This window comes from Artemia franciscana, chromosome 10, assembly GCF_032884065.1.
Source record: "Artemia franciscana chromosome 10, ASM3288406v1, whole genome shotgun sequence".
NCBI classification, from domain to species: Eukaryota; Metazoa; Arthropoda; class Branchiopoda; order Anostraca; family Artemiidae; genus Artemia; species Artemia franciscana.
The window spans coordinates 34,174,680-34,194,302 of record NC_088872.1 but is presented as its reverse complement, the minus strand read 5'-3'; the positions used below and the strand labels follow the sequence as shown (position 1 = coordinate 34,194,302).

The 19,623-nt window shown below is 36.2% G+C and overlaps 1 protein-coding gene across 1 annotated transcript in view; it reads left to right on the top strand.

Annotated features, from left to right (window-relative positions):
• Positions 1-242: 242 nt before the first annotated feature.
• The window catches only part of LOC136032110 (uncharacterized), a 34,886-nt gene continuing 15,505 nt past the window's right edge, over positions 243-19,623 (top strand). Inside the window, exons 1-3 of the mRNA XM_065712272.1 lie at positions 243-358; positions 10,870-11,070; positions 17,889-18,232. Coding sequence (XP_065568344.1) covers positions 18,071-18,232 — 162 coding nt within the window. The 5' untranslated portion in view covers positions 243-358; positions 10,870-11,070; positions 17,889-18,070. The remainder of the gene's footprint in view (positions 359-10,869; positions 11,071-17,888; positions 18,233-19,623) is intronic.

The window sequence follows — 19,623 nt, the reverse complement described above, 5'->3', positions numbered from 1 at the left end:
ATAGAGTCATCATTGAGATTTTACAACAATGTATAATCATTGAATCTACAAGGAAAAGAGGTCGGCGTGATTTTTGAAGCGAAAATGCTTCAAATTTCGTCCCAATAAAAGTTTTAAGCACTTAGAAGTCGAAATGAAAACATTTGAGCCTTTGGGTAAAAGTCAAGGTTCTTCAAGAACTTCTTATGCTCATTTTCCTTTGTAGATTCTAAATACAACTTATTCGAGATATAAAACCTCTGAAATGAAAAATTATCTTTATTCCTCCTTTTTAGATGTAACAAAAGCTGTTTTAAAGCTAATTGATCGTTCAGGCTCTTTGAAAAGATTGCAAGTAACTACTGCTAAGGAACTGGAGGCAAGTATAAATTTTTTTTACGTATACTTTTATTTCTACAGATCAATTACTGTTATTCTCCGAACAGTGATCTGGATAGACGAGAATGCTTGATTGGAAAGCTAGATAGCAAATATAAATCAAGAGCTCACTTACTTACAGTTTGTAGGTACTGAAACTTTATAGGCTATTTGATGTATATTTGTGTTCGAAAAGCATCATCGTTTTGTTTTGAAATTATACCATCTCTATCCAAGTATAAGGTACATATTTCCCAGGGCCAGTTGACCGAATAGTAAGGATAACATAAACGATTTCTTAAATATTTAGCTGTGAAATATTGGTAAAAGAATATACTTGTTAGTGGGCACGTTGATAAGTATTGGCAGCAGCAGGCCCAGATTTGCAATCAAAAAGCTCAGAAGCCTCAAATACCACATTTGATGGGAAAAAATGTTCGTTTGTGAAGCATTTACTTTGTATATTTTGATTCTGGGCTTATGCAGTGCAATCTTAACATCACTTTTTTAACCAAAAAGCTCAAAGACCCTATAATATGAATTTTCTTAGAAATCAAACGCCATTTGTGAATATGGTATTTAGTATGAGTGTTTAATATGCAATTAACTATGGGAAACAAGTTTTTTTTTTCCAATGAAAGTGAAAAAGTGACCCTAAGTTTGGAACAAAAATTCAAACAGCTCAATGTAATGAGCTGATCAAATAGTTTGTAGTAACTAACAGTCAGTAAAGGACAACCCCCAGCAACAGTAACCGTAACTCCAGAAAACAAGAGTTTAGAAACAATTTAACGTCAAATGGATTTCCATTTTATAATGGCTCCAAATACAGGGGTGGATCTAGAGCAAAAGCTTGAAGGGGGAATGAGACAAGGGTGCCAATGAGTAAAATCTTGGGGGGAGGCAATGTGACAAAGCTGCCAATAACTGACAGATTTTTTTTTTTAAAGAGTGAAAAAAGAAAAAAAACAGGGAAAGAGGGTGCCAGGTAATATCTTAGGGGTAGGGCCCCCCAGATTTGCCAGTTTCCAAATATGTAAGATATATTACTTTTTGACCTACCTACTCAAATTTATTAGAATAACCAAATTTCTATTATTAAAAAAAAGAAAGAAACGCTCCCTAAAAACCGATTTTGAAAAAAATGTGCAATCGAGCTCTGGAAGGTTTACATATTGCTTTTTTTCACCAAGGATGATCAAGTCGAATCAGAGGTCAGACAATTTCGCGGGAAGTTTCATTGGAACGAGAATCTCTAGTTCTATTGCCCTTTTTAAGGCCTTTCGAAACCTTAACGGATCATCACCCTATCTCGTCCGTTACAAGTTTTTCTTTCTTAGTTTGTGCGGCCAAGCTATGAAGAGCTTATTGGGCGGTCTTGCCATAACTTGCATAGCTGTGATAAGAGATCCGAATGAACGACAGGAAACTAAAAGCCGACTACTACTTTTCTGGCAATCATAAAAACAATTGAACTTCTCCTGTTCTGTGCCAGAGATATTCGGATTGGATGAAACGTCATTAGATTTTTGTTATTATTATTCTTTTATTGAAATAGCAGAATTTTCTTTTTAAAGCTCAGAAAAGGGCAGTTCTTAAAAATGTTCTCGTATACCTGCTTGGAAACATTAAAAATCTGCTCAAAACAAGTATCGTTGAATAATTTGACAGATTTTGAACTTTTCTGTTATGCTAACTGCTTTGACTGAAATCTTTGTGGAGACAGGATGCACATCCTCTCTTGAAAATTGCAGATAGTACTCTAGTGTTGTTAAAGGTCCTGAAACCCTTAGTATTATTCTTGAGCCTAGCAGTAATGAAGCAAAAGATCATAAAAAAAGAGGACCTCCGGCAAAAATGGTGCGTGACATTAGTAAAATAAGCAGAAACGATTCCACCAAATTTTCTGCTAAAAATGTCAAACAAGGGCGACAAGGTAAAATCATTGTTGAATTTAACTCAAACCAAGATTTAAACAATGCTTTTTCTGCTTTCAACAAAAATTCACTAGCACTAAAATATAATTCAAGGGAATTAAAAAAGCGCACGCTAAGAATGCTTGTGAACGGTGCTACTATTATCAAAAATAAATCAGGGTGCAAAGAATTTATAGAACACAGTAATCCAGATATTGCTGGAAAAACCTTGGAAGTGGTGACTATTATTGAAAAAGGAAAAAGTTGCTGCGTTATATTAGAAATGAGCCCAAAAATCAGAGGAGAAATTTTAAAAAGAAGAGGCCTCAATTTTGGATTTTTACGCCTACACTGCGAGGATTACACTAACCTTTATATGATACAAGTTCTATTTATTTTCATAAAATAACAAAAACAATATCCCAAAGGGCTCAATGGCCCGTTATTTGGGAAACGGCATACAATAAATAAAGAATGATAAAACTTGGCATTAGCATACTAACCAACATCTAAATATAAATCTATAAGGAAAAGAAATCAACTCACCGGCAGTTCCCACGAAACAGCGGCCCTCACATTACCCGACAATAAAATACAAATTAAAATTGTCTGCGTCATCGAGGATCCAACGCCAACAAAACAACACCCCCCCCCCCAAAAAAAAAATAACGCATAAGAGGCATTCAATAAGAAACTTTTCATCTGTCTATTAAAGGAGCCAAGTGTTCGTGACTGCCGAATCTCAGCCGGAACCAAGTTCCAAGCACGCCCCACAGTCACGGCCAGACCGAAGTCTGAACGAACGGAGGGAGTAGCTGGAATCATCACATCCTCCCAGTTTCGAACTATATACAAATTTACTTTCCCTACTAGTTTGAGTAGTCCCGAAAAACAACATGGGAGATCTCCCTGGAAATATTGATATGCCAACAAAGATAGAGATAAAACATAAATATCTTTAATCTTAAGGAGGTCAACAGGAGTGTGTAGCCAACTGGAGAATTCTCGCCGCTTTCTCATAAAGATGGTGATTAGGAGCAAATACCGAGGGAAATGTGGACATCCACCCAGACGAACAGTAACATATATAGGGGTAAATGAGAGAGAAGTATAAAAGACGGAGGATAGGGAATGGAAATAAACGCTTTAATTTCCCGGTGATCCCAAGTCCACGTGAAATTTTCACTCTTATTTTTTGAACATGCCACTTAAACAATAAATTTTCATCCAAAAAAACTCCCAGGAATCGCACATATCAATCCGGGGGACGACTTACGGAACCTCTTGGTGTAGGAAGCTCAGTAATTGTGGGGCAGCTCACACCTTTACGAGAAAAAATAAGAAGGTACGACTTTTTGACATTTAAAGCTAGTTGATTTATGTCAAACCAAAAGAGCATCTTCTTAGTCATTGCTTGAAGCTTTAGAATAAGGGATGATTCATCCAGAGCTGCAGCACCTAAAGTAGTGTCATCTGCAAATGCTATCAATTCTTCTCGACTATCAGATGTGAACACCAACGTAGTCTGAGAGTAAGATTTGTGACGCAATCCACAGCAAACATTGTTAATTGGGGTGTTGAGAAGTCGGTAGAGATCGTTCACATAGATGAGGAAGTGGGTTGGTCCAAGAATAGGACCTTAGGGTACTCCGTTTCAATTGGAATTTTTTTGTCTGTAACTTCCGCGGCGATAGATCTGTCAGTTAGGCATGACGAGAACCAAGACAATGCTTCCCCACGCACACCAAGATGAGAAAGTTTACCAATGAGGATCTGGTGTGTTAGGCTGTCAAAAACTTTCTTTACATCAAGAAAAATGGCTGCAGGAATAAGATTAGAATCCAAAGATCGTCGTATAAGCTGAAGAAGTCTATTACAAGCATGCTCTGCAGAATACTTTGCGCGAAATCCAAACTGATGCTGATGGAAAAAAAATGAGCTTCAAGAATTCTCAACAGACGTTTGAGCATTGCCCTTTCAAATATCTTAGAGAACACTGACAAAAGAGAGATCGGCCTGTAGTTCCCAAGATCCTCACGGTCACCTCCTTCAAAGAGAGCTATCACACGTGCCAATTTAAGACGCTGGGGGAAATACTCCTAGTTGAAATGACCTATTAATCAAATGGTAAATTGGGGTGCTAATCGATGGAAGGATATGTTTTAATTACTTTAGCAGAAATTTGGTCAAAACTTCCTGAAGAATTCCTTAAAGACAAAACAATATTTCTAATTTCCTGCACCGTAACCTCCTTAAGAACCATTGATTTCAAGCACGAGGGACCTAAGAACTGCTTCCAAGACCGTGACACAGAGGAATAAGAAACACTATTAGCAGTTTTTTCCCTATCTCCGCAAAGAATTTGTTAATATGATGTCGTATTTGGCCTTTTTCTGTGACAAGTTGATTGTCTACAATGAGAGACTTAGGGAGACCTTTTGGTTTCATGGACGGCCGACTAACTTCCTTAATCACGTCCCACGTCTTTTTTATATTTTTTACCGCAATCTACAAATCTTTTTGTAAAATATACATTTAGCTCTGCGAATAATTGATTTCAGCATATTGCGGTACAACTTAAATGCATCTAACTTAGCAGTATTTGGTCTTGTTTTGTAAACTTTCCAAAGGTTCTGCTTCTTTTTTATTGACTTTAGGACTCCGGATGTTAACCGGTGAGCTACAGGGTTTGATCTTTTTGATCGAGGATTTTTTAAAGGAGCTTTTAGACAATAAGGCGTGAATTTCTTCTTAACAGTATCATAAAACTGGCCAAATATGTCGTTATAATTGCCTAAACTAATATTTTCTGGCAAAGAAAATTCCCATGAATATGTACCAAGATCTTCTTTCAATATATCCAGCTTCACTGGTGAGCAACAGAATCTCGGTTTATCCTGGGGACTAATCTTTGTGGATTTTAGAGGATTCGAAACAGGGCTAAAACTGGCAATTGGTCGGAAGTATCAGAAAACAGCACTTCATTCTTAATGGAGTGTAGCGATGAAAAAATATTGTCAATTAATGTTGCTGACTAAAATGTTAGTCAGTGTTAATCAGTGTAAGGTTGATTTAACCTGCTCTTGGTGTATGGGCAACGATGACTACAATGAATGTACCAAATCTTTCAGTTTTTCGCCCATGTTGAAGTTCGTGTAATAAGCGATAGTGTAGATTCGTGTAATTGTGAGCCACATCCATCATACGACTACAGAAAATAACCAACAGCCAGAGAAATAACCCAACAATTGAAAAAATATTGATTATGTATCATGAATGCAGAATAGGTCTCATGTAAATACGAACAAGAATACGTATAGTTTCTACAAATTAACCTACAACATCGTTATGCTGCAGCGACACAACTAAAAAAAAACACTGGTCGACTTATGTCCTGCTTATCCAAGAGTCTTATAAAAATAAATCTGGTAAACTTTCATGTGTACCGAATAAGTACAATCAAACAGTTCGTGGTAACGAGCTGTAATAAGGAGCGTCCCGGCTCAATAGTAACCGAAACTCTAAAAAACGGAATTGTGATACCAATAGCTACATCAAAAGATTCGAATTTCAATGCTGATTTTAAATATATAAGTTTCATCAAGTTTAGTCTTACCCATCAAAAGTTACGAACCTGAGAAAATTTGCTTATTTTGGAAAATAGGGGGAACACCCCCTAAAAGTGATAGTATCTTAACGAAAATTACACCATCAGATTAAGCGTATCAGAGAACCCAACTGTAGAGATTTCAAACTCCTATCTACAAAAATGTGGAATTTTGTATTTTTTGCCAGAAGACAGATCATGGATGCATGTTTTTAAGTGACCAAAAAATTGGAGGGCACCTAGGCCCCCTCCCACGCACATTTTCCCCCAAAGGCACCGGATCAAAATTTTGAGATAGCCATTCTGTTCAACTTAGTCGAAAACCTAATAATTATGTCTCTGGGGACGACTTAATCCCCCGCAGTCCCCGGGGGAGGGGCTGCAAGTTACGAATGTTGACCATTGTTTACATATGGTAATGGTTATTATGAAATGTATAGACGTTTTCAGGGGGATTTTTTTAGCGTTGGGGGGAGGTGGGTTGGGAGAGGGGGTTACGTAGGAGGATCTTTCTATGGAGGAATTTATAATGAGGGAAGAGAATTTCCATGAAGGGGGCGCAGGATTTTCTAGCTTTAGTTAAAAAAATGAGAAAATTAATAAACTTTTTTTTTTACCTGGGAGTAATGAGTAGCAGTAAAACTTAAAACGAATATAAAATATTACGTATATAAGGGGGTTTGTCTCCTCCACAATACCTTGATCTTTACGCTAAAGTATTTTTAGTAATTTCAACTATTTATTCTACGGCCTTTGTGATTCAGGGGTCATTTTAATTGGTAAGGTACATATGTTTATTACTAACAAAAACGTTCGTACAAAAAATAAAAAAATCTAGTTGCATTTTTAAGTAACCAAAAATTGGAGGACAACTAGGCCTCCTCCCCCACCCCTTTTTTTTATCAAAATCGTCCGATCAAAACTATGAGAAAACCATTTAGCCAAAAAAAAAAAAATATGCCAGTTTCGTTTTAATTATTCATGTGCGATGAGCCAAAATCAAAACATGCATTAATTCAAAAACAAGTAATTATAAATTAAATAAAAAACAAGTTTTTTTTAACTGCAAGTAAGGAGCGACATTAAAACTTAAAATGAATAGAAATTATTCCGTAAATGAAAGGGGCTCTCCCCTCCGCAACGCCTCTCTCTTAGAGTTGTGACAAAGAGTCAAACTTTAGCGTAAAGAGCGGGGGCGTTGCGGAGAACCCCTTTGATATACGGAATAACTTCTGTTTGTTTTAAGTTTTAATGTCACTCCTTACTTGCAGCTAAAAAAAACTTTTTTTTTTTATTTAATATCTTCTCAAAGACATCGTTTGAGAAAAGATTTGATAGTGCTGCTATACTTGTCCTTAAATCCCTAAAATGTGATACACACTACGAAGTCTCGACCAATGAATGTGTTGCAGTGTCTGTTTATCTTAAACTCTAGTTTCATCCATGTATTGCCCTCCATCCTTATGATCAGTAGATAGTTATTTAGCAAGTATAGATACTCTTAGAAATTATTCAAATTATGTTTTTGGGGCAGATTTTAATGCCAAGAGCTTACTCTGGCTTAATAAAATTTCTTTTGATTTGAAAGGTAAATCCATTGAGGATTTTGTTGCCAGGAAATCATTAGTAGTACTGAATGACCCAGATATGCCAACTTATGAATTTTCATATTCTAGCTCCGATGTCACAGCAGTTGGTTTTAATTTGCTAAAATTTCTTGACAGCTGGGAAGTGAGAAATGACCCACCCCCCATCCTTATCTGATCACTTGTATATCAAGTTTAACCTAGTTTTTGAGGCGGATATTGTAATAACGTCAAGTATAGTTACAGAAAAACTATCTGTAATGTTTTTAGCAAGGCTATTTTAAATGAAATAGATAGTTTATATTTCCTCCCTACTACGGATGCTGAAGAAATAGATAAATCTGTAGATGCTTTAACAGTATTAATACAAAAAGCTACCAATGAGTCAACTCCAGTGAGTCATGGCTCTCCCAAAAAGTATTCACGGTAGTGGACTTCGTAATTGTTGGACCTTAGAAAAGGGTATAGACGATTGCTACGAATATTTAAATCCTGTAATTCTCTCGAAAATGAGGTTAATTTAAAGAATACAAAAAAGAAACATAAACTGGGTATGTTAAATGCTACAAAGAGTGACTGGAATAAATTCTGTGCAGGTAAACTGAATTTGGATCCATGGAATACAATCCAAAAAAATTTGTAAAAATAAAAATGCCTTTGTTCAGCCACTACACATACCAAAAGATGACGGCAGTAAGACCAACTTCGTGACAGAGGCCGGGGAGGTATTGCTAAATAGGTTCTTTTTAAAAGATGATCATTCAGCTGATAGTAATGACCATGGCGAAGTTAGAGCAGAACTTACAGATTTGCAATTAATAGCACATCAGGTGTTACTGAAGTCTCCTCGAATAAAATAAAATAAATAATTAAAGGTTCAAAGCCATCGAAGGCCCCAGGCCCAGATGGAACTCTAAATTTTGCACTAATTAAAAACATCAATGTCCTTGCTCCTAGTTTGGTAAAGTTAGTGAATAGTTGCCTAAAAATTTCATATTTTCTGATAAGTTGGAAAAAGGTAAATATAATGGTTTAAAAGAAATGGTAAAAATAATGACTGCAATCCAGCTTCATATCGTCCGATTAGCCTACTCTCAAATCTTGGTAAAATATATGAGTGTGCCTTTGCGAATAGAATGATTGTGGTTAGCACTGAAAATAGTTGGCTTTTGCCCCTGTAGTTGGAAAAGAACTATTGATGCAATTGATAGTATTGTTACCACGGTGGAGAAAAACATGCAGAAAAGAATCTTTACGTTCTGCATATTTTTTTATTTAAAGGCACATTTGATGCCGCGTGGCACCCTGGAATACTGAAAAAGTTAAAGCTTAAATCGTATCCTGATGGGCTTTTAAATTTAATTTATAGTTACTTTTCAAATACAGTTGTTACGCGTAAGGGTGAATATTCGTTCATTGTAGAGCGATCATGTCCTCAAGGTGGAATATTATCCTCCTTGTTATGGTCGATTAATATAAATGATCTTATAGTACTAAGTATTCCTAATGTAAAAATTGAGGCATACGCTGATGATGTTTGTACGATTATCACATCAAGTAAAATAGCAACTTTAGAATCCTTGTCATCAAGGGAATTTTTGTATTTCCAAATTTGGTCAGTAGATAATTAGCTTATGCTTGACAAATCCAAGACAGAAACAATTTTATTCTCAAGGAAGCATCAGCTTCTGACTGTAAAGCTAATGTACGATGTAATTGAGATACCTGTTAAAAATAACGTTAAATATTTGGGTGTTATTTTGATAGAAAATTATTATGGACTGACCATGACATGAATGTTACGGTCGGCGCAAAGATCTTCTATGATCATAATCTCTAAATCTTTTAACACAGCTCAAATGCATGTGGTAATCGCTCTCGCAGGAGTGCTTCCAATGGATTTCAGAGCATTGGAATTAAGTATGTTAAGATACGGAAAAATGATCGACCTCAAGATTGGCCGTGGGTCTTGAGTCCTACCTTGAATGGAATTAGCTGTTCGGGGACATCATAGCCATTATATCGACCAAATTATTTAAAAATTTTTGGGTCCTTCCTTTTTAGTGCATCTCAGCCCTTATGTATAGACCGTAAATCTTTAAGTGAGTTTTTATATACAAAATGGTTCTATGAGTTTAAAAATTCTGTTAGCACATGGCCGGCTAGCTTTTTAAAAATAAAGATGACCTTATCTCTGCATCTAAAATCCACCCAAACAGCAGATTAACACAGCTTATTGTAGGGCATAGCAGATTACTTCATTTTTTAAATAGGGTTGGGAAAGCTGACTCTCCAGTGTGATTGTGCGGTCTAATGGAAACATGTTATCATCTTTTATTTGATTGCCCTGTTTATTGTAGAACACGTATAGTAATGGAGTTCAAATTAAGTGAATATGAAATAAATGGGCCATTTCCTCTATCACTGTTAATTAGAAATAATAGAGTCCGGACTATTGTAAACAGATTTTTATCCCGCACGAAGAGACTTGTCTTTTATTTAGTGCTTATGTTTTGTTTTCGATAGTGTGTATTCTTTTCCTCTTTTTATGTAATGTTTACGTTTTTTCTGTGAAATACCTGTTTTTGGTTTAATCACGAAATAAAGTATATGTCTATCTATCTATCTAGGATGCACTCTAATTATTCTGTGTGTACATTGATTTGGCAACGTTTTGTTTAACAATTAGTTAGAGATTACACGTTTTCTTTGTTTTACACTAGCCTCTCCTTATTGTTCGAAAATATGGTGCTGGGAAAAATTTCCTAATGAACCCTTTGTCTTTGAGACTGTCAGGTGACACTGAGACGCGCAAAATGCGATTTATGGTGTTGAACTTCCGAACCAAAAATGATAAGAGGGCAGCTATATCCTTTGCGTCATTCGATTTGGCCTGTTGATTCCATTTAGAAAAAGGTTTCATGGTGGTCATTTTAATCATAAAAAAAAAATCATCTTAGTGTAGTGCAACCAGTATTATTAGAATGACAAGAAGTTACTAAAATGAATCAACGACTAGATCTGTAAAGGACTCGTTATCATTCATAACGTCATGGAAAGAACCAATGGTTCTTTTTAATCAATTACTTCATGATGACAAACTGAAACAAAGACTGTGATACAGGGAGTTGTATTGTTGTTGTAGCCTAATTGTAATTGCTGGGAGAGTAAAATCGGTATTGGAATCAGAAAAAAAAGATTGTTATCGGCCATTTTCCAGTTTTAGCATTTTTTACTAAACATTTTCCTCTTTATTTTGTTCCTCTTTAAGTACACCAACCAACTTTTTTCGTCCCATTAGGAACAGATTTCCGGAATTGCATGGAAGATTTTCTTTGTTGATAAAAATTTATTTGCCTTCTAGGCTGTATAGTTTGTATCATGCTCTTTTCTGTATTTAAAGGTCGTCCACAGTGATAAAAACACGCAGAATCTACTAAAATCCCTTGGTATAGTCGTTGACACGAACCTTTACTATATAACAAAATCCTCCATCTTATTGGACGAGCATTTACCTAAGCTAAGAGGACGTTTTGAAGTGGCTTGTGAAATTGCTGAAGACTTTGTTGATTTTTGTCCATTTTCCTCTTTGTCCCAGAGAAACGTAAGTAGATTTGCATATCAAAATCGAAGTATCTTATGTAAAAAAAAATTCTTGGTTTGGATTAGGACGTACCAGAGTTAAAGAGCCGTCTGTTTGGTCGGAGAGAACCGATTTTCTGTTCCTTATCCACATGTGTGAAAGCTCAATATATGAAATAATTGTTTTACAGTTCTTTGATGTTTAGGAAGGTAATCTGGGGATGTTTAGGGGAATCTTTGATGTTAGGAATGTATTTTGGGGTAGTAGAATTTGATGCCTAAAATGTGTTTGTGAAACTGAATTTTTGAAAGCTTTTTGGGGGGATTTCAGTCGGATCGACCTTCGGGGGTTTGGCTTTATATGCAGCTGTGTTTCGTCATCTTTCGCCCAACTTAGAACCCAACTGATAGATGATCTAAAACTGGTTTTAGCTCTAAGCCTTGATTACTCTATGCTGAGGAGTATATGTATTTTCTTTTTCGTCTGATCACCTGTATTATTGCGTTAACGGCTACAAATTTTTTTTAAACTATTTTGTTGAATCCTTTATGGCCTAAAAAGTAAAGATATTGTACTTACAGGTCCCATTTTTAGGCAGTCATGATGTCAGAATCATTCTGGTGCTTGAGAATGGTTATGGGGTTTAAATCTCAGAGCATGATCATTTAAGACCAAAAAGGTTCATTTATGTAAGATTTGACATGTATTAATAAGCATGTTTTTTGCTCGTTGATCTCTTCATGTTGGGATAAAGCTTGTGTCTGTCATTAGAGATTCAAAGCTTGAGAATTCTGGAAAGTTTGTCTCCTTCTTTGTAACATCACCAAACATTTAATGGGGATAAGGATATGAGATTTTGAAATTATTTCGATTAAGGTCTTAGTATGAAGAGCGAGACTTGCCTCTGGAGCCCCAAGGTCTTACGCAGAATGCACATAGGTTTTTCGTTTCGTTCAAATTGCAATGGAAGACAGACTTAATTTACTGTACACAAATTGTGCTTTCATTTAGTTCACGTAACTTAGGCTACTTAAGAAGTTGAATATTTATCAACCTAGTAATAATTACTTGAGAATTTTATTATAAACTGTACTTGAAAAATGGCATAAGTTGAAAATATGATCATTTATTTTATTGGAATAGGTCATATGTGTTCAACCCGAAGAACAAATAGTGCAAGGACAGATTCCAAGATAGGTAGCTAATCTGGAATTTTCCGTGGCTACTAAGTAATTCTAGGATTGTCGCCTTTTAATGTGTCAATTTTTGTAGTTTAGTGGATACTATTTTAGGAATAGGTCTATAGAATAGTTAAATTTCAAAATTTTCTTTAGCAAGTCCAAAGTATGTGCTAAAAGTAAGATACTAAAAGTTATTATCGGCTGCTAGTAGAGGCTGTATAAAAACAGTAAATGCAACATTTTGTAACAATTTATGGTAAGGTGTTGTCAAGTTTCAGGATAGAATAAGTAGCAAAACTAAGAAGAAATTGACCTTTAATGTCTCCTTGAATTTTAATGGACTTTAGGCGAAACTAGCCTACCTTTATTTAATGGCAAAAATGTATTTATAGGTGCTAGTGATCTGTACATTGTCAAATTGTAACATTAACTTGTAGTTTGGTTTTTTCGAATTGTTGAAGGTGAAAGGTGTGTCATATCAGGCAATATTACAGACTATTGTTGTAAACAGGGGCATCAATTGGTAAAAATGTGGGGGGGGGGTAGACAAAGTGTATTTTTCAAAATCTTGGAGTGACATTTTTTTTCATTGATTTTCTCAAATAAAAGTTGAAAATCTTTGCCTAATCCTAAACATTATTTTTTTTTAATAATAATGTTTCAATATGAATGGGAAAAGTTCAATGTGAAGAAACCCAAGTAAAAGCTCGTAACTTGTGCTACTTAACTTAGGCTACTTACGGCAGTGTGCATCCGGCATTATCCCATGGAACGCCCGTAGTCTCACTAAATATTGCCGTCATAAATCGTCGTTGCGTCTTGTCGATACGTTCCAAGCTTGAGTCTTCTTAAAATTACATAAATATCATGGTTGAAGCCGTAAATGCAACCTAGTAAAGAGCGAACCACGGCTCATAGTAACTGAAAGTTTGAGACCCTGAAACCCTTCGAACGCAATGTTAGATCTAATCAAAAAATTATTATTTTGAAATCATCATCGTTGAAAACCCTTAACTAGGGAATTATCCCCCTCCCCATCTTGAAGGGATCTTTTTTATCATGATTACATTAGCAGCAGAGACTTAGTAAAGTCTCTGCTGCTAATTGAACCGTTACCTATACTAGTAAAAATATTTGGATTAGATTTATTTATATTTAACATGAATACAAAACGTAGCATGTAGCACCTATGTAGCACCTAAGGTGTTATATAATGTTTGCAAAAACTGGAAACTTGAAACTAAATTTTGCAAAACTAAATGGGGATTTTGCTTCTAGCGGAAATATAAAGCATTTTAAGGAAATTTCACAGTAGACCTAAAGGTGAAACATTCTTATTTGTTATGCGGGAGTTTTGAGTCTTCAGTAAAGCGCTAGTCTCTCAGTATCCTCCAAGCATATGGGAATACCACTGGTAGTTTTATTTGTTCTAGTTTAATTGATGTATGTTCAGAAGGCTTCGAAGGAATAATAATGAGTTTTGTTTTGAGTTTCAACTTCACTTTTTATTTCCATTAACTTTAAGATTTATTTTTGTTATACTTTTTATAATTAATTCCGTTTTGAGATTAATTTTAAGCTTGGATCTGCGTATTACTTACAATGCTATCATCTTCCTGTTGCTGCCGCAATATCAATAAAGCTTTTGTTGGATTATCTAGACACCATAAATACTGAGGAAACTAATTTGAAGCACCTTACTCAAAATGGATCCTAGAACAACTTTTTGTAAAAATAAATTTGAAATTAAACTCATATATTTCGAAGAGGTATCAAACAGTTCGTGGTAACGAACTGTAGTAAGGAGCGATCCGGCTCAATAGTAACCAAAACTCTAAAAAATTGAATTTTGATATAAAGAGCTACATCAAAAGAATCGCATTTTAATGCTGATTTTAAATATATAAATTCCATCAAGTTTAGTCTTAGCCATCAAAAGTTACGAGCCTGAGAAATTTTGCCTTATTTAGGAAAATAGGGGGAAACACCCCCTAAAAGTCGTAGGATCTTAACGAAAATGACACAATCAGATTCAGCGTATCAGAGAACCCTATTGTAAAAGTTTCAAGCTCCTATCTACAAAAATGTGGAATTTTGCATTTTTTGCCAGAAGACAAATCACGGGTGCGTGTTTATTTGTTTTTTTTTTTTTTTTGTTTGTTTGTTTTTTTTCCCAGGGGTCATCGTATCGACCAAGTGGTCCTAGAATGTCGCAAGAGGGCTCATTCTAACGGAAATGAAAAGTTCTAGTGCCCTTTTTAAGTGACCAAAAAAATTGGAGGGCATCTAGGCCCCCTCCCACGCTCATTTTTTCCCAAAGTCAACGGATCAAAATTTTGAGATAGCCATTTTGTTTGGCATAGTCGAAAATCTTAATAACTATGTTTTTGGGGATGACTTACTCCCCCACAGTCCCTGGGGGAGGGGTTGCAAGTTACAAACTTCAACCAGTGTTTATATATAATAATGGTTATTGGGAAGTGTACAGACGTTTTCAGGGGGATTTTTTTGGTTTTGGGGGTAGGGTTGAGGGAGGGGGCTATGTGGGAGGATCTTTCCTTGGAGAAATATGCCATGGGGGAAAAAATTCAATGAAAAGGGCGCGGATTTTCTAGCATTACTATAAAAAAAAACAATGAAAAAATAAACATGAAAACGTTTTTTCAAATGAAAGTAAGGAATAGCATTGAAATTTAAAACAAACAGAGATTATTACGCATATGAAGGGTTCTAAAAATACTTTAGCATAAAGAGCGAGGTATTTAGGAGGAGATAAATACCTCGCTCTTTATGCTAAAATATTTTTAGTGATTTCAACTATTCATTCTACGGCCTATTTGATTCAGGGGTCATTCTTAAAGAATTGGAACAAAACTTACGATTTAGTGTAAAGAGCGAGGTATTAACGAGGGTACAAACCCCCTCGTACACATAATAAAAATATAAGAATATAAAAGTTTGTTACGTAAATTAATTCTTAAGTTACGTATATTTTTTACTAATAAAAACGTTCGTTGAATATTAAAAGTTCTAGTAGCCTTTTTAAGTAACCGAAAAATTGGAGGGCAGCTAGGCCTCCTTCCCCACCCCTTATTTCTCAAAATCGTCTGATCAAAACTAAGAGAAAGCCATTTAGCAAAAAAAAAAATTAATTTACTAATTTCATTTCAATAATTTATGTGCGGAGAGCCAAAATCAAACATGTATTAATTCAAAAACGTTCAGAAATTAAATAAAAAAACTAGTTTTTTTAACTGAAAGTAAGGAGCAACATTAAAACATAAAACGAACAGAAATTACTCCGTATATGAAATGGGTTGTCCCCTCCCCAGTCCCACGCACTTTACGCTAAAGTTTTTAGTTGTTTTAAAAAGTAGAATTGTGGCAAAGAGTCAAACTTTAGCGTAAAGAGCGAGGGACTGCGGAGGGGACAACCCATTTCATATACGGAGTAATTTCTGTTCGTTTTAAGTTTTAATGTCGCTCCTTACTTTCAGTTAAAAAAACTAGTTTTTTTTATTTAATATCAGTTTAGAGCCACATCTTTCATTGGATATCCACATCTCTGGGTTTTCTTATATCTTTTCTTTGACGATTTTTTAAAGTTTATATTTTTATGTAGATTAGTTTTACGTCCGTCCTTTGAAGGTAATAATATGAAAAAAACTTCGTTTTCTTAAAGATTAAAGAGGCTGCGTCCCAAAGTCGAACCTTAAAACGTACAGGAATTAGGAGAGGCAGTTGGGGGCTGCCGCCCCCAAACCCCCCGCTTTTAAAGACTCTTTTGTACAGTTTTTTTGTTGTGGGGGGCTGCCGCCCCCCTAACCCCCCGCTATTGGCTTCGGAAAGGCCCTCTTTTTATTAACAAAACAAAAAACCTGTACAAAAGAGTCTTTAAAAGCGGGGGGTTTGGGGGGCGGCAGCCCCCCAACTGCCTCTCCTAAATCCTGTACGTTTTAAGGTTCGACTTTGGGACGCAGCCTCTTTAACTCTTTAAGAAAACGAAGTTTTTTTCATATTTTGTGAAAAAAAAACGCCCGATAAGGGACTTCAACCCTTGACCTTAGGATTAAAAGTCCCACGCTCTACCGACTGAGCTAACCGGGTAGCTAACAGTTAACGTGAGCTAACAGTTAAAAATAACTTTTAAGAATTTCAAAAATTAACATGGGCTCTTATGGGGAAATGGGTTTTTCTAAGCTAGAAAATCGGGGGGTTAAGATTTTCCTACGAAACTTTCAAGGGCACTTACTCGGAGAATTCCGCGTCGAATGAGTCTTCGTACACCCAGATCCGATGTCGGCTGTGACCTGTAGGCGTGGCAGAAAAAAAATAATATGAAGATTAAGTGGCTATGCGTGGTTTCTGGAAAACAGGGAAGGAGTTATCGGATCGAGCTGAAATTTTGCGGATAAGCTCCCGGGCCCTAGGGGACCTTAACTTTCAACGTTAGAGGAATTCATCGGACAACGTTAAAGGGGGGCTAGGGTTGGTGGGTCGAAACTTTCGGCCAGATTTTCCCCATGAAGGAAAAGTCGGAGGGGGATGAAACTTGGCAGGTTTCTTAGTTGGAGCTCGGGCTACGAAATGCATCCTTCCCCATCCCTCTGCGACCACTGGAACCGAAGATCGCTTAACATTGTCGTGGTTCGCCTCTTTATAGATAGAGGCACGAGTGTGCCTCCTTGAAAGTGACATACATTAAAAAACTCAACTTGAGTTGTTTATATATGATAATTGGGGACATATGACAGAGAGATTCTTTAAAAGAATACACATTCAGGTGCTGGACTGTCAGTTTTAGCATGATATATTTACAGAATTTTTTTTTCATTAAGATGCAAAGATGAAATAACTATTGCCGCTGACAGACAAAACTAATTGTATTCTATGTAGAAGTAGCGTCTACACTGGTGGTCAATTGTTATGATCGTCAAGAGCAGTTTTTGAACCTTCTTGAATATTTACTTTGTTTTAAATTGAGAAAGGCGTGTAATATTTTATTTCGTTTTGAAGCAAGAAAGTTTCTGTCGCTTTGATACCATAGCATGGTGGCCCAATCGGACAACGTTAAAGGGGGGCTAGGGTTGGTGGGTCGAAACTTTCGGCCAGATTTTCCCCATGAAGGAAAAGTCGGAGGGGGATGAAATTTGGCAGGTTTCTTAGTTGGAGCCTGGGCTACGAAATGCATCCCTCCCCATCCCTCTGCGACCACTGGAACCACATTGTCGTGGTTCGCCTCTTTATAGAGGCACGAGTGTGCCTCCTTGATTAAATAAAAAAAACCGGACACAAATTTAAGACGAAGAGAAAATTTATAACGCATATGAGGGGGACTTATTACGTATTTATCCTGGACTTTTTAGACCAAGACAAGCTACTCGAGGATGTATCCTGATGTTTATTATTATTATTTTTTATTTAAGAATTAACGACGCTTCTTGACTACTATGGTCCCTGCGTCGGCCCTGCAGTGCATTCCTGCAGCGTGATTCGATCTTTGGGTCCCGTATTACCAAGACCAAGCTAAGGTTAAATCCACTGCGCGATTACAGGACATTTGTTTATAATTGCTTCTTTTGAAATGGAATTTCAAATGTTTCTTTTGAAAATTTCTTGGCCGCATAAAACAAGCCTTTTTCTTTTTCGTTTTTTTAGTGTGAGAAGATAGAAAAACGTCGTCTTGAGCGGAAAAAGCATTTGAATCAAGTTTTCGCAGATATCTCTGACCTTTCCGTTGCAATCGATAACAAATTCAAAGAAGAAGAAGTTCGATTAAGGGAATATTACGAAAATTTAGAGAGGTCACTTCATAGAGAGCAACAGTCATCGTCATTCCAATGAATCACATTGAAATCAAGCCCGGTGCGATGCTCATTGAGTATATTCGAAATCTAGATGACTCTGCCGATTTTCCAGAAAGAGTTCTCAGTGTTAAGAGAGGAGAGAATGGAAACTTGAAAAGAAACGACATTGAATGGATAAAACAGAAAATAACACAGGTATCATTTTTTAAAGGCTAAACTTTTCGAATGTTTAAGATGGACGTGTCCTAGCCATCCTTCCATCTTACTACTTTTCTTGGTTTTGCATTTTCCATGACCTTCTTGTATATAATGTAATTCAATTTGCGTGTTATGCTCTATTGTTGAGCTTATTTCCTCCCTTTCTTCCTTGTCCCTTAAAAAAACCTATGCGATCCTCCCAATGGTGAGTTTGGGTTAGGTTATTTGGGCTATTTCTGAAAATCGTCACTTGTCGAATTACTCATTTCCTTATCTTTTCAAATTGTGCAATTGTATTTCCTGTTGGAAAATAGCCTGGCAAATATTTTAGTATTTTAATACCCTTTAAGTATTTATGTGTTTTTTTTTTATTAGTGCTTTTATGTTATAGCGCTTTATAGTATTTATAGTGTTTTTTTCTATTAATATCTGCTGCATTCTTTGGTTGACAAAATCCCAAGGCCTTAGTTTTTTTTCCGTAGGTGGAATCGAAGTCTTCTTTTATTGATATTAATTAGAAATTATTAATCTCAATGTTTTCTATGACCGTTTATTTTTATGGCCCTTGGTATTAGCCAAGTGACATATAGCAATGGTAAATTCTGTCGGTCCCGGTTTTGTTACTTTAGGCACTTCCAGGTAGGCTAGGACGCTGAAATTTGGCAGTCGTATCTGGGACCGGACCGGATTAAAATAGAAATAGTCATTTTCCCGATTTGACCATCTGTGAGTGGGAGCGGGGGGCCGATTAATTCGAAAAAAATAGAAAAAAATGGAGTATTTTTAACTTACGAACGGTTGACCAGATCTTAATGAAATTGTATGTTTAGAAGGATATCGTGTCTCAGAGCTCTTATTTTAAATCCCGACCGGATCTAGTGACATTGGGTTGAGTTTGGGGAAACCTAAAATCATGGAAAACGCTTAGAGTGGAGGGATCGGAATGAAACTTGGTGGAAAAAATAAACAGAAGTCTTAGATACGTGATTGACATATTTGGAACGGATCCGATCTATTGGGGGGGTGGGGTGACTCTGAAAAATTAGAAAAAATGACGTATTTTTAACTTACGAAGGAGTGATCAGATCTTCATGAAACTTCATATTTAGAAGGACCTCGTAACTCAGATCTCTTATTTTAAATCTCAACCGGATCCAGCGTCGAAGTTGGGGAGGACGGAAATCTTAGAAAATACTTAAAGCGGAGAGATCAGGATGAAACTGAATGGGAAGAATAAAAACAGGTCTAAGATACGTGACTGACGTAACTGGACCGGATCCGCTCTCTTTGGTGGAGTTGGGGTGGGGGTAATTCGGAAAAATGAGGTATTTTTAGCTTACGAACGGGTGACCAGATCTTAATGAAATTTGATATTTAGAAGGAATTCA